General features: G+C 41.9%; 1 protein-coding gene across 1 annotated transcript; it reads right to left on the reverse strand.

Annotated features, from left to right (window-relative positions):
* Window positions 1-509: 509 nt before the first annotated feature.
* LOC136106955 (aldo-keto reductase family 1 member B1-like) lies at window positions 510-9,436 on the reverse strand. Its single transcript, XM_065847697.2, is given in 11 exon segments — window positions 510-915; window positions 1,254-1,336; window positions 2,238-2,321; window positions 3,364-3,445; window positions 3,647-3,753; window positions 5,446-5,568; window positions 6,439-6,516; window positions 7,215-7,331; window positions 8,383-8,486; window positions 8,489-8,546; window positions 9,342-9,436. Coding segments are annotated over 11 exon segments (948 nt in total). The 5' UTR covers window positions 9,411-9,436; the 3' UTR covers window positions 510-872.
* Window positions 9,437-15,354: the final 5,918 nt, after the last annotated feature.

Genomic DNA, 15,354 nt, shown 5'->3' on the forward strand with positions numbered 1-15,354 from the left:
AGATCTGATTTTTCCTGTTTGAGACTTCCAGAGCAAGTTGCTCTGATTTTGCAGGTAGCCCTTATGTTTAGCTGGGCAGATTTTGATGTGTATTGTCACTGCATATGATGCTGTTTTCCTGTTTTCACCTCCGACCACACAAGAATTTGATTTCAATTTGTCTAGAGGGGGAGAGCTATGTGGAGTAATAGAAATAAGCTTCTGTGCTTCCTGTACAAAGACAATAGACAGAGACTGCTTTGTGGCCTACACATTAAACAGAATCATGTTCTAGCTAGAATGTAAAGAATAAACTTGTTTCTATCTGTATTAATAGTTAAAAAAAATAAAAAAGAAACAGACTTCAGGCACATTTTTATAATTAATTGTATGGAACAACTTAAGCATTCCACTAATTAAGTTCTGTTGTTATTCAAACTTTATTCATATAAAATTTTAGAAGTGTTAGGAATTCATACTCTTAAAAAAAATCACAAGTACATAAAAAGCAAAGTAATTTAAAAGGCATTCCTTGACAGCAACTCATGAACCAGTATGACAGACCTCACTGGAAATAACATACAAAAAGTTGTGTAAATAACTTGGGTTTTTTTTAAATATGTCTTTAATTATGGAAGACAAAGAAAAAAAAAGGAAATTAAGAAACACTGTCTTTTTACTCTTAATCAAAACCAGATTTCTGCTAACCATCTTTACAAAAGACACATCCTTGTTGATGCATTCTTATACCAGCTAGTGCTGGTCTCCTAAAAAAAGGAGGACAAATAACTACTCATAATGATTGTCAAATACAGAAGTGAATTCAAGACCAAGCTACACAGTACATCTCATCTGGAAGGAGTTATGTGGAGGTCTCACAGAAACAACTGGCATTAATATTCTGCTTTGAATGGGTAGTCCTTATGAATGACAGCACTGAAAAGAGAAAAAAATGGTTATTTAAGTATTGTAGAATGTATCTTCAGCAGCATGTCCCTAATACAATCTCTCCCCTCACACTGCCAAGGCATCTAAACTAATGAAAGCAGCAAAACTTGAGCATAGGCTTGTGAACAAGCACATGCAACATCAAAGCACTGAAGGGAATGCCCTGAATGAATCTGCCTCTTAACATCAGTTCCAGGACATGTCTCATTACCTGGGGTTAAGGGTTTAGGATATGAGCTCTCCCTGGTTTTGGTCATGCATGTTTTCAAGATATGGGGGATGAAAATATGGATAGAAATAGAACTAATGGATAATACAGAACATACTCAAGCACTGGAACAGCCCTCCAGTTCCTGTTGAAGCTGAGGATGACATCCATCTCCTTTTTAGACAGTTCAAAGTCAAATACCTAGCAGGGAGAGAAGGAGGAAAAAACAAAACAAAAAAAACCAAACCCTGCTTAATACCTAACCACTCATGAAGCTAAGTAAGTGTGCTTCATGCATTTATAACTTGAGGTAGGAACAGACTGCATTCACATTAAGCATAGTTAAGCAATCCTGTTATTTCTCAGCCAAATTCAAATTTACCCTTGAAGTAATCAAAATAATCATTTTCACTCCAAGATGTTGTTCATACCAATGTATTGTAGTTCTGGGTGGTTGAAGCCAAACACCACACTTTGTGTTGTAATGAACAGGCAGAAAACTCAAGGTACTAAGGATGGATTTTTGCGATTGGAACTAGCAATAAATATTGCTGCTGCAATAGAGGACTACTGGTAACAACTGCAAATAGTTGTCTCACAGTCAATCAATTATCTAACAATTCTTGCTGGTAGTTACAGGAGAAATAAGTGCAAAACGTAGCAGGATGAATTGAAGGTAACATGGAAATATCATCTAAGATGCCAGGCCTCATGAGCAAACATCCAGCTGAATCTCCCTGCCAAGGGGAACCACAGCCTCAAAGTGAGACATAAACCATAAAGGGTCTGGTGTTCACAGTTTGTTCCTTCACACCCTGAAAAGAGTTCACTAAGCATCTCCCAGAGGGCAAGCACAAAACTGGGATTCCCTTTCCAGGGCAGCAGAGCTCAGATCACAATGGTGTTAACCAATTTTCTCCTGGGAGGAACAAAATGCTTTTCACCAGAGGAAAACGCACAGATGGTTAGGTAGTGCTGAGCCCCAGGCTTTACATCTGTGCTCCCCTTCCAATGCCTTGGGTACTGCTTGGAAACACGGAGATACGGGTGTGTGTGCCTATCTTGTGTAAAGAGGTGACAGCAGTCTCAACATAGACTTCACCTTGATGTTTTCCTCAACACGCTGTGGTTTGTCAGACTTGGGAATGACAATCACATCTCTTTGGATAAGAAAACGGATCAGAACCTAGGAAAGAGCAGGGAGGAACATGAACACAGGGATACCAAGAAATCTGTTCAAATGTATTTTGTGACCTCTCTTTATCTTTCTACAACCATGTTCACTCTTTGTAAGACTCAAGCAGCTGGCACACTGGAGTCTGATGTGTCAGCATTTGCTTGCAGTGTACTGACAAACTACCAATGTTTCTGACCCATGTTTTTTTTTACACTGCAGCCTCTCCAGTATTTGTTTTGTTTCCATTTAGACTGGAGGGAGAGAGGAAAATGATGATTCTTTGGCTTGTGTTACATGGATGCACTGACCAAATAAGCATAAAGATACCACAGATTATTTAGAGCTCACAGGTAAGTACCTCATCTGGGTTAAGCTTTTTGAAGTCCTTAAAAGTAATTTTTATAGCTTTTGAAAGATTTCCCCCCTCAAAAGAGGACTGTTGCATACATTTTTTTGTCCTGCTCTGCCTGTCTTAAAATATGACTATGGTTGATTGCATGTGAACATGTGGAATCTTTTTTGAAGTGCAATTCCTGCACACTCTGGGCAGGAACTCATTTGTGTGACTAGCAACTAAAAGAAAAAAATTCATATTGAATAATCAAGTAGTTTTCGATGATTCTTTGTAAACACAAGCAAACAGAGCACTCAAATAAGTCTGCAAATTACAGGGCTTCTCTGAAGAATAACTTAGCTGGAGAAAGGAATAACAAGTTGGCTTGGCAATTTCTAAATAAACCTCAGAGGAAAGAGGTTCTCAAGGATCAAGCACCTCCCTATGAGCAGAAGAAATCTCCCTAGGAAGAGGGATACCGGAGGTAGCCACATATCACTGCTGATCATCCTCTACAAACTCGGCACTCAAGACCTCTTATAAAATACCTAATAATTCATATGAATGCTGGTAAAAACTGGGGCAGTATGAGGAGTCACGTATAGTTCAACCTCAATATACTGTACTTCTGGAGAAGGCAGTATCTGCTGAGTCTGGCTGTGAGCTTGTAAAATTGTCTGAAGAGGACGAATAGTTTGCCCTGACAACTCCATTTACCTGAGCAGGGGTCTTATGGTGTCTAACTGCAATCTCTTTAATCTTGGGATCGTCCAGCAATGTAGGTTCCCCTGGCTTGGCCCTATTAAAAACAAAAGCCAGGATATTGATAGTAAAAATGTACTAGCTTCCCTGCAGGAAGCCTGACATTTTGAGTGAAGTAAGCTGCAATAAAACTACAGCAGTTTTCTCATTATACTTACATTATTTACACCATTTGCCTCAAAGAATCAAGTTGAAAAATCAGTGATTTGTGTATGGAAAGGCTGCAGTGCTTTGTTACGATGGACGATTAGGAGAGCCAAGAGGGCTGTATGCAGTTACAACAATCCCTTTGGATTGACAGTACTTGATCAGCTTCTCCTGGGTTAAGTATGGGTGACATTCGATCTACAAGCACAGAAACACAGTGGTTAACAGACAGGCAGACTGCACTCGGTTCCAGAGCATAACATTTTAATTCCTCTTGTGTCACAGAAAATGTGAAGACTCCCAATGTCATGATTAAAATCTTATTAAAAAGTTACTCATGTCACAGAAATATCTATAGGCCTAGCACAGAGAATAGGGCTTCCTCATACTACATATTACACAAAGTGAGAAATTGATAAGAAGGTTGAAACTGACTTCTGTGTCAGGAATCGGGGAAATCAGTCTCTCTGGATTACTAGGGAGTAGGATTACATCTTCGGAGGGGCAGCTCAGAGTACCTGAAGTTTGTTTTCTGCTCTGAGTTGCCCAACTGGTTTGCCTCAAGGAGTCTCCCCAACTCCCGAAGAAGCCTGGGGAGATGGACTTCCCTAGGTTAGCTCAGATCATGTTGCAACCAGCCACTGGGGCAAGACATCCTTCAACTGGACAACAACAGAAGCCTATGTGGGGATGCTGCTCAGCTTTCCACAAGACATAGTATGATGACAGGGCTATGTCTATGCTGCATAACGTGGCACCATGCACATACCCAGCCATTTCTAAATGCTATAGCTTTGCTGCCAAGCATGGTGACAAGAAATCCACGTACAGTAATTTAGACCTGAGACAGATTAGGCAACTACTATAACAACAGTGTGTGGCACAGGTGCACCCACAGCAAAGCAAACTGAAGTCAAAGCCTGAAGTTCTTGAAACTGTTGAAGTTGGTGCAGCTTTTAACATGGGATAGTTGGGTCCATCCCCACCAAAACTTTTTAAGCCTCAGGAAGACCTTCCAAGTCCAATGTCTCACTTGTGCTAAGCCTGACTGGTGCACACAGTAGCCCCAAGCCTGGCATCACAGCACAGACAGTACCATGACAGGACCCAGAGTGGGGTTTTCCCTGGATATTCTCAAGCCAGCAGACATGGACATTCAGCAACCTCAGCCCAGTGAAAGAGGTCTCTTCTGGAAGAAAGTCAGAAGATCCTGACGCCCCTGCCATCCTGTGGTTTCATTCACAAGGTGCGTGGTGAGAATTTTTAACATAACTGTATATGCTTCAAGCCTCCTTTTTATAATGAAGTTCAGTGAAATGGTTTATTTTATGTTGAAAAATATTTAAGTCCAGCGAATGAGTTAGAGCAGTCCTGTACATTCCCCTGCGTGTGCAGTAGTGCACAGTGGGGATTGTACTGGTTATCCCAGGGCTGGCAGAAATGGGCCTGTGGCAACTTGGACTGTGACACTGGGAGTGTGAAAGAGGATGTGTAGCACAAAGTCACAAGGTCCTATACAAGGTAATGGGTATTTTCACTGTTTTCTAATGTCTGAACGTGAAATATTCTCACCTGTTTCGTATTACTGTGATATGAATAATCCATACTTTTTGTATGGTACCGCTTTCAAATCTACAAAAATTTTCTGTTGAGATCCCTGTCAACTAAAAATCATCAACACTGACACCATACCAAGGCATTGTATATTGCAGGCGGTAGTGACTTGAAGGGACTAGCAAAGCACTAGGTACTGCTGGTTGTTTGAAAGATCTTTCCATTCCAGCAAAACTATTTAAAGGTCATGAAGTGAGTTTTTGAGCTGAACTGTAACATGAAAATATTTAGGAATATTCTGAGGTTAGTTGCCATCAATGGAAATAAAAATCTTACCTGGTTATTCACCGGCTTGTGTTTCAGTCCCGGCTTGTTCAAGATTCTTTCAGTCTGCTCATGGTTAAAGTTGGAGATACCAATGGCTTTTACCAGACCACAGTCCACTAGCTCTTCCATGGCCTAAAGAGTAAGGACAACCAAAATATATTTATGAGGTGGTATTACTGTCAACTGCATTATTTTATTTCCCTAAAGCTAGTGACAAAACAATAAACAACCCAGACTTGTTTAAGTAACAGTATCTCAATTAAAAATATTTGCAACTTATATTATTTGTATGCTTTACATCCCATTGCAGATGGGAAATAAAAGCTTGGCCAACCTTTTTGTAATGGGAAATTAAATTATTTTGCTTTGGCTGCTGTGGAAGTCATTTTGCCAGAACTAAAAATGCAAGGGAGATCCCTCCACCTCCTCCCATGCCAGCACACTACCTCTGTGTTGGCAGAATACAGCAGGGAGAATGTTAGCTCACACTCAGTTGCCTGAAAATACTTTCTTGCAACTGTAGTCTGCTATTGTGGAGAAACTATTAACTGCCAGAGCTGCAGGATCACAGAGGTGCACGCAGCAGGAAGAGACCCTGAATCCTCTCAGTCTGTGAAGAAATGAGGATTAAAGGACAGCCTCAGGTGCTGAAACTCAACGTCGAAGTGTGAGAATACCCTACCTGGATGAAACACCCAGTAAATCAACAGCCGCACCTGGATTAATCTATGCTTCCATTCTGCCATTGTGCGTATTCAAATATTATTTTAGTGACAGCACTTACAGTGCTGATAGTTCCCTCCTTTTTAGTCTTCATAAAGACAGCCTCCTCTTGCTCCTCAAAACAAGAGGTAGCAGCAGCTCTGCTCATTCTGGTCATGAAATCCAGTTTTGTGTGACTATTCTCTGTACCCAAACCTACCCCTCAGTTTCATTGTGCACACAAATCTCTGCTTCATCTTTAGTGCTGACACCTGCTCAAAGAGGCAAACATCAACTTACCTCCCATGTGTCCAGAAAATTGGTGTCACTGGGGATAATCCTACCCTTCTCATCCACAGGCTGCAGTTCTTCACCAGCCTGTTATTTCAAGGCAGATAATGCACAGACTCTCAAAAGGGTTTAATCTCCTACTGTTCACTAGCACTTCTGACTGCATTTACAGGCAAAAAGTTAGCAGGTTATTTAAACATATGGCATAACTAAAATTACACATGTTCATTGGTATTCTCTTTTGGACGAGGACCATATTTCTATAAATCAATCCCTGCATATGAAGTGTGGGGATTAGTAGTAATTATGTAACTTAGGCAGATCTAGAGAGAAGGGAACAAACACACCCTATTTTTATTCTACAGTTTTGATTCGTTTTGTACAGGTGTAGACTGGGGCAACAAGAAGCATTCTTTCTGTGCTATGTTTCGTTTTTCACTCTCAGTTTCTCCAGATCAAGCCAACATCTCCAAAATCTGAGATGTTCACACTGTTCCAGCCAAGCAGAAGGCAACAATCCCAAACTGCGTCGTGTGTTGGTTACGGTTTCCCTGAAGACTCACGTGGTCATTAGCAGTGCTCATACCTATTGCTATCTTGCTCAAACAAACATGGAAAGGCAGACCCAGGCACTAAAACACACCATACAACACACCTGGTGGTGGCAAAGGAAGAGTCAAATGAATCATAGTATATTCCAGCTGCATAATGAAGATGGTCACAGCACAGATGAGAGAATGCACCACATTTCTAGCCATATAAGGAAGAGTACAGAGTGGGATTACCTTGAATCCCATAGGGAAGTGTATCAAGTAGAGGTCAAGGTACTCCAGTTGCAGTGCAGCGAGGCTCTTCTTGCATGCTACCTTAACCAGGGACCTCTCATGAAACGTGTTCCACAACTGTGGAAAGAAAGCAAGTGCAATCATGACTCTGCAGCTTCCACAGTCCAAACCAGAGGACAGAAGCTTCTCCCTTGGTGGTCTACGAGTATAACTCCCTCCCCACCTACCCCGTGCACACTGAATGGATGCAAATTCAGTGGATGCCAATGTTTTCATACTAAGATGGGACAAACATACCCCAAATAAGGGAGTGAGTAGTGAAGGCAGATAATCAGTCTTGCTACTTACAAAAAGAGATTCTCAGAATTGAACGTAACACTCTGCCAAGTGCATCTGACACAGTAAAGCTGTTAGAATTTTTTTTCAGCCCAAAATTTGAGTCTTGAGCAGCTCATAGCTACCCTCCATCTGTCCCTTTTAGATTGAGAACTGTTGTCAATTCTACCTCATTTTTGAAAAGAAAATTCAAGTTGTTTAAATAGAAGAACCCGCAAGTACTAGTCAAGTTAAAACACATTCTTTGATAAAAGCAAAGACTATGCAGAAAAGCTTAGTTATGCTCAGTGTTTTCTGGTTTTGTTGTTGAAAACCCCAAATCATAGCTGTTTCAGCTCAAGCGTTTTCACTTTTTGGCAAAGAAAGTATTCCCAAGACAAGTGGATGAGACAAAGAAGTAGAGTAAATACTTCAGACTGAAGTTCCATACTTTAATTTCTGTTCCCTTTCTGGTTTACGTTTTGTACATGACACCATTTTCGAATGTCTTGCAAACCAGTGAGTAGCACAGCACCTCTGAATTCAGACATCTGTCTCATCTTTTTTTTCTGATCTTTCTAGGGTGCATGCAAATGCACCTTCATTATAATTAATTGACTTAATAGATGCAAGGAAATTACTAGATCAGCAACAGTGACACTATCTTTTCAAAGCTGCCAATGGTTACTTAGGTCAAGCCAGGTTCACATTGCAAATAAAGGAAGAAATTCATAGCACACAAGAGGACAACCATGAAGTGAATACTGTAGGATCACTTAGGTTACTTTCCAGATGGAACTAGGGTTTCTCTTTGAGAAAAGCTAAATGCCCCAATAACGCTGCATCCTTGTACCTTAGTGACAATGAAGAGGTCTTCCCGTTTCACAGTCCCTTCCTTGATCTTCTGCTGGACTGCATTCCCTATTTCATTTTCGTTCTGGTAGAAAAAGGCACAAAGAGGCGGTAGCCTGCATCAATAGCAAACTTCACCACCTCTTCCACCTTTCCTGGAGGAGCCTGAAATTGAGAAAAACCAAACCATGAGCTTTCCACGGCCCTCTCCCAGTGCTCACTGATGCAATAGCTTTGCAAACTCTCCCTTTCCAGCTGCTGGTGGTGTTTCCTTGGCAGCTGAGTTTTAACTTTTTCAGGCAAACAGCATTTTTGTGAGGAAAAAAGAGAGCAGAAAGGAATTAGTTTCTTCAAGGCATTTTAACTCTACCATTTTCAGCAGCATAATGCCCAACATCGTTTCCCCTAATTTGCTCTCTAACGTTGCCTGAACAGTTTTGCCAGTTTACCTTCCCCAAACACTTCCTCATGAAAACAGCTTCATGGCATGAGGGCTCCCATCAGCCAGTGACCCTATCCCAGGACCACGAGCTTCAAGCACTGTGCCAGACAGCCTTTCACCATCCACATTCAGGGCTTTCTTGTTGCTTTTTTTTTTTGCCTTTTTTTTGTTGTTGTTGTTTTTTCCCCCTCCCCTCCTCTTTATTTTGCCTTCCTTCACCTTCTTCAGCTCCTCTTTAAGTTTTTGCCTTTTTTAAATTGCATTTTTGCTTCCCGAGGCCCTTTCTGCCCCCTGCCCCACGCTCCCGTGCCTCCCCCTGGCAGCCCACCAGCAGACACAAGCGGCCGCAATCGCTGCGCGCAGGTGGCAAGACCACCCCCCCCATCCCCACCACGCAGGCATGTGACTTCCACGGCAGCCCATGCCACACTGTGGGAGTCCCATTTTCCGTCGCAGTTTTTTGCTGTTGTATTTTTTTTTCCCCGATCTTCACAGCGTTTTTCTGCCTGCTCCAGTACCTGCCAAGTGCCAAGCCCCAGGACAGGCATCTTCATCTTGTTGCTCAGTTCCACGCAGGGGCTCGCCATGGTGTCTGCAGGCAAGTATCCGTCGGTCTGTCTCTACCCATCGAGGCGCGAAGGCCCGCCCCGCCCCGCCTCGGCCCACGCCCACTGTTCCCACCCCCCCCCCGCCTCCACCAGGGTTTCGTTAGATGGGAGGCACAAGATGCTCATGATTTTGAGATTATGGTTGGCTCCAGAAGCCTGATATGAAGAGGATTGTGTTTATTTGATTGTTTGTTGTGTGTGGTGTGTTTGTTTGTTTTTTTTTTTTGCATTGAACAAACTAAAAGCAAATGCCTGAGTGATGAACATGGCACTTTGCACGTGTTTTTCTGCAGTGGAGAGAGCCTGATGGATGTCGGGAGAATTGCTGTGTGAGGCAACGGGTGTCCAGGCCATTGAAGGACTTTCTCAGCTACTCACAAGTGGTGACAAATTGACCAAAATTTCTGTCTTTTATCCTGGAAAATATTAGGCTTACCTGTTGTTCACAGAGGAACTTACTAGAAGTGAACATGGTCTTACCTTTACATAAAATCTGTGTTCCCTGTCTTTTCAGAGGGGTGGGCTCCCATTGTGCTCCTCGCAGGATGGTTGCGTCACTCTGTGTGAAGGCATCGGTTCCCTGTGTTTAGTTAAAACATCAGCCATCTTCAGTAGTGTGCTGGAGGCTGCAAAAGGAATTTGTCTACAAGTAGTGCTTGAGTCTGAATGAACTTCCTGGTTTCTATATAGGGTCAAAATGCATTCAGAAGACTGACATTTAAAGGCTGCAAGAAACTTTCTGTGAGCAGGGTGCCTCAGAGATCTAGAGCTGGCACCTGGGAAGGCAGGGCTAATTAGATGACAGCTGTTTTGAGGAAGAAAAAGTTGCTTCAGATTAGGAAGATGAGGTGAAATCCAGGCAATCAAACTCAATGAGAGTTGCTACAGGAGTAAATAACAGGAGGGGTTCACCTTGACTCTCACTTTTATGACACCAGCTAGTTAGCCTTTCAGTACTCTGCTTGTTACTGTGGTGTCTGAACAGACACTATGAGTGCTGAGTTCTTCCAGGAGTGACATCATTTATTTATGTTCGTTAATATGGGTTCAGAGACCTGATGTTAAGCATCAAAGCTGTAGTCCCATTTTGCAGTGGGTTTTAGTCCCCCTGTGTGTGAGGGAGGTTCCTTAACTTCTGCACTGTAAAGGCTTTCAGTGCCCAGTTTAACTGTAACTTTAACTTCTTTCTCAAAACAGTTTTTCTGATTACCTTTGAAATTCCATGCATTTTTGATGTAGCTTCTAAACACTACCAGCCATAATTCTATGTTATATATTAAGCTCCTCCCACTTTCTCACGTTTTCATATGTTGGCGCAATAATAGAGACCAGCATCTCATCAATGTAATTTATTTCAACTCCTTTTTTTTTTTAAAAAAATAATAATCTCAGTTCAAACAGGGCCAAAACCAGACATGGATGCAGACACCAGACAAACATTTTATCTGCAAAAATATTCAGGGAAGTCTCCTGGGGCAAATAAAAAGGCAACTCATGTCTCAAGCATGGAGCACGAGACTTGCATGGATGATGCTGACTGTATATTCACAGGCACTGCCCCTCACTCAGCTCCTGCCTTGTTCTGTGATCCCCCAGGAGGGTGTCCGTGGTGCTCTGCATCTGTTCCCCAGACAGCATCACAGAGCTGCTGGAGAGACTGGGTAATCATGGCATTCTCCTCTCCAACCCCATTCCTTCCTAACCTTTCCTAGAGCCTGTCTCTTTAGATATTGACAGCTTTATCCATCTATTTAAGCTGGTCTTACTACACTGTGCTTTTTCACAATATTGTTTTTTTATTTGTACAGGAAACACATGGATCCCTGTGGAAAGTGCTAAAATGTTAATGTAATTTAAACACCCTACCTTAGGCATCTCACACTTCACAGAGCCTAAACTTTGTGTTTATCAGAGTAGGGATTCTCTGCTTCTTGTGTCTTCTTGTTTCTTTTGTTTATATTGCTATAAACACCTTCTTGTTCATTGTTGGTGCCTAACTACCAGTTTACATGTTGTACAAGTTCCACAGGTGTCTTCTTGTGAGTTGTACAGCATGAGGGAGAATCAAATATTTTATGCTTGGACTGATAGTTTGCCTACCAAAACATAGAGGCAACTGTGAATTATCATACCAGTAGTGCATTCTAACCAGAATGTCTGATGTGATTTGTTAAAATTTCTGTGCACTTGCACTATTTAAGCTGCTCTTACAGGACAGTATTTTCAGTTGACTGGCAGACTCATGTTCTGGGTTTACATTTAAACAAAATATCTTCCTGCTCTTCTCAGCCTGCTTTCCAAGTCATTTGCTTAAAAAAGTTTTTTTGCCATTTTTCTGCTACTTTGGATGTCATCACACTTTGCAGAATGAAAAGGATATCAATTGATATGAAGCAGGGACAGAGAAGTAAAATGTAGGCAGGGAAAAAAATTTCAAACTGACATGAGAACTTCAGCATGCTCAAATTAAGCAGTGGGAGGAGTGCTCTTCTTCTATTGAAAACAAATATGAAGAAAAGACAAATAAAACTCCTCAAGAAAAAAAAAAAAAAACTACTGCAAGACATATGACAAATTTGACAGAAAAGAAAGAGCAAGATCTACAGAAAAAAAGACAGAAACCAGTTTGTGGAGATTTTATAAAATCAATAGCAGTACATTGCTTTTAAGGCCAGAAAGGTCCACATTATTCTTTTGCAGTGACCTCTGATTACATTGCCAAACTTTTACATGAAGTGTGTGCTATACACCTATTCCTTAATTTATTATGAAAGACACTTGGGTCCTACAGCAATAGGAGGTGCTGAAGGGAGTTCGAAGGAGGACAATGAAACTGATGAGGGGCCTGGAGCACAAGGATTATGAGGAGCGGCAGGTAGACTGGGCAGTGTTAGGTTAACAGTTGAACTTAATCATCTTAAAGGTCTTTTCCAATGAAAACAGTTCTATGATTCTATGATTTTATGCCTTTCTTCCCTCTAAATCTGTCTTTTAAGACCTGAGGTTTCCAAATTTACACTCTTAAAATAAATTACTTCTGTAAAACCTGTAACTGGTGGGAAAAGGTAAGTGATTGCTGGTTTTGATCAATTAAAAATTATTTATAATTTGGATGCTTCACTTTATATTCAAGCCAGCCCCCTCTGTGCAAACGTGCTCCAAGCCTATATGCGCTTAGCCAGTCTGGCATTTTAGATCCGGTTAAACAGATGATGTCTGCATTTGTTTTATCTCTCATACTAAACTGTGCTTTCTCTTTTATCAAGTTTTTAGCTATATGATAACCAGCTCTCCTCAGAAAAGCTGGTCTGGAGAGGGCAGACATAGAAATCCCCACTCTTAGCCAAAGAATCACATTCCTGAGAGCATCAAAGACAGTTTGCAGTGGGGGGAGGAACTTAAAGTTGCTGAATAATGTAGCTATTAAACAACCAAAGAAAGGAGAAGAAAGAAGGAATTAAGATCATCCTGCATCCCAGGCCTTCAAAACAGAAAGGATCCAGCAGGGGGATGTGCTTGCAATGAACTTGTGTTCATTGAGACGTGCCATGTGGGTGAAACTGCCTTCGTGTGGTCATGAATCTTTCACCCCATTGGACACTCACAGTCAGTGGGACAAAGTTCAATTTGCTTCTCTCCTTAACTAATGCATTTCATCTTACCTCTTTATGCATTTTCTTCCTTTTTTTTTTTTCCTGGATGCAGTATGGGTGATGACCGAGGCTCGCTGTTTTAGCTGCATCACGATGTTTTTACACCCTGGAAAGCCTGGCTGCTCCCTGGAGCACCCTGCCACACCATTTAATGAATTGGAGTGTGCAGATGCAGGTGGTGACTTCTCCATAACCTTGTTAAGCATGGCCACAGTTTTCAAGGCATTGCTATCACATCACTGGATGATTACTAGTTTCTGATTTTGAGTTGTCCTTCCTTTAGTGTGACTCTTCCAGAGAGTAATGGTGCTCCTTCATGGTTAGCCTTTGCTAAAATACTGAAATGCAAAAAGCAAATCTCTTTTGTTGCTACTCTGATGTTGGGAATGTTTTTTTTCAGATGAAAGTACTTAGTTAGTAGACCCCAACATGGGTCAGCCTAGCTGTTAGTGTTTTTTGGGGAAGCAATGCACGTTATTTTGCTAACACTAAGGAGCTTATCACAAGTGTTTCCTCCTGCGGAGATGACAAGTGAGAAGACACATACAATAAGGGAAGGGGATAAGAAATGTGTTCAGGATGTGATTGGTTTTTTTTTTTTAATAAAGTCAACTGTATCATAGAGAAATCTAAAAGGTGGTGCAGCACTTTCCGTTGTGGTATATTGATTGCAACAATAATGAAATTACAAATATGAAATAATGAATAGTAGAAAAGTAAGTGTTGCCATTTATATTTTAATAAAACCTGAGTTTGGTTGGTTGCTTGTTTTGTTTGTGTTTTTTTTCTGCGAGTCTAAAAGCCTTCTGGGCATTTTTGCAGAATTCAATATAGATGAACATTGAAACATATCCACAGAATCATAGAAAGGCTGCGGTTGGAAGGGACCTCTAGAAGTTATCTTGTCCAACATCCCTGCTTAAGCAGGGCCACCTAGAGCTTGTTGCCCAGTACCACATCCAGACAGCTTTTGAATATCTCCAAGGATAGAGACTCCACAACCTCCTAGGGCAACCTGTGCCTGTGCTTGATCACTCTCACAGTAATAAAGTGTTTTCTGATGTTCAGTTTGTATCCATTGCCTCTTCTTCTCTCACTGGGCACCCGTGAAAAGACCCTGCCTCCATCCTCTTTGTACCTTCCATTCAAGTATATAAAGCCATGACAAGATGTCTCATGAACCTTCTCTTCTCCAGGATAAACAGCCCTGGCTCTCTCAGCCTCTCCTAATAGGAGAGGTGCTTGAGTGCCTAAATTCTCCCCTCGGTCTGTGCTTAACTAAGTCACAGCCCTGTCACACCATGGGCAGCCCAGCAGCCCTCCCAGGGTACCCAGCTCTGCTCACTCACAGGCTGCAGTGTGTGGGTGCAGGACCTGCAAATATAATGTTGATGTTCAAAGTATGGCTGTCACCTCACAGGGCGTTAACTGGTTTTGAGCTTGTTCTCCTGCAGAATGGCTGCCATAGTCTCTCAGGGCTGGCATTTCAGTTGTGAATTGAGCAGGCATGCACTCTGTGCTCATTTGGAAATAATGAGTATGTTTTGCTAAACTGACAAGAAGCAGCTGCTTGCAGATGATTTCTCCTGCAGTAAATCTCTTTCTCTGTTGCACGCAGAAAGCTGTCTCATCAGTAGTTCCTCATGGCCTTTGTGGGTGGGTGTAGACATGGCACTACATATCAAGTAACACTCCTCTGCCTGAGGCTGTTCTCCGGGTTGGGAATGTTTGATTAGACGTGTCAGGACACCTCTGTTTTTCAGAATGAAGCAGTCACTGGGAGATCTGCCAGTGTTTCTGGGTTTGTAACGAATCAGGGGGAGACTTTTTGATAAATGGCTTTTCTGCTGGTTTGGTGGGTTCTGAGAGACTTGCCCACTGCCTGGACTCATGGGCTGAGGTGCTTTGGGTTGCCAGGCTCCCTGGCTCTGCAGGTTTCTTTGCTCAGCTGAGGTTTCCAGGTGAGATGGGAGATCAGATAGCAAAAATGTTGCATGCCACTGTGGAGCTGGGAGCTTCTGAGTTCATGCTCAATTTTGCTTTTGGATGATGCCTCTTTTGCAACTATTTTACCCATCCTTTTTTCCTAAATCTGCTTCATGGGTGGCAGGGCTGATATTTCCCCTCACCCTTCACGATCTCAAACAAAGTCTTTTCAAGCATTTGAAAGGCCAAGTGCCAATCAGGATGGAGGTGTGAAGAAGTAGTCAAGGCTGTTGGTATTTTTCAAGTGTCTTTCATTCTCCTGTCCAATTTTTCAAGTGTTGGTT

This window comes from Patagioenas fasciata, chromosome 1 (assembly GCF_037038585.1).
Source record: "Patagioenas fasciata isolate bPatFas1 chromosome 1, bPatFas1.hap1, whole genome shotgun sequence".
NCBI classification, from domain to species: Eukaryota; Metazoa; Chordata; class Aves; order Columbiformes; family Columbidae; genus Patagioenas; species Patagioenas fasciata.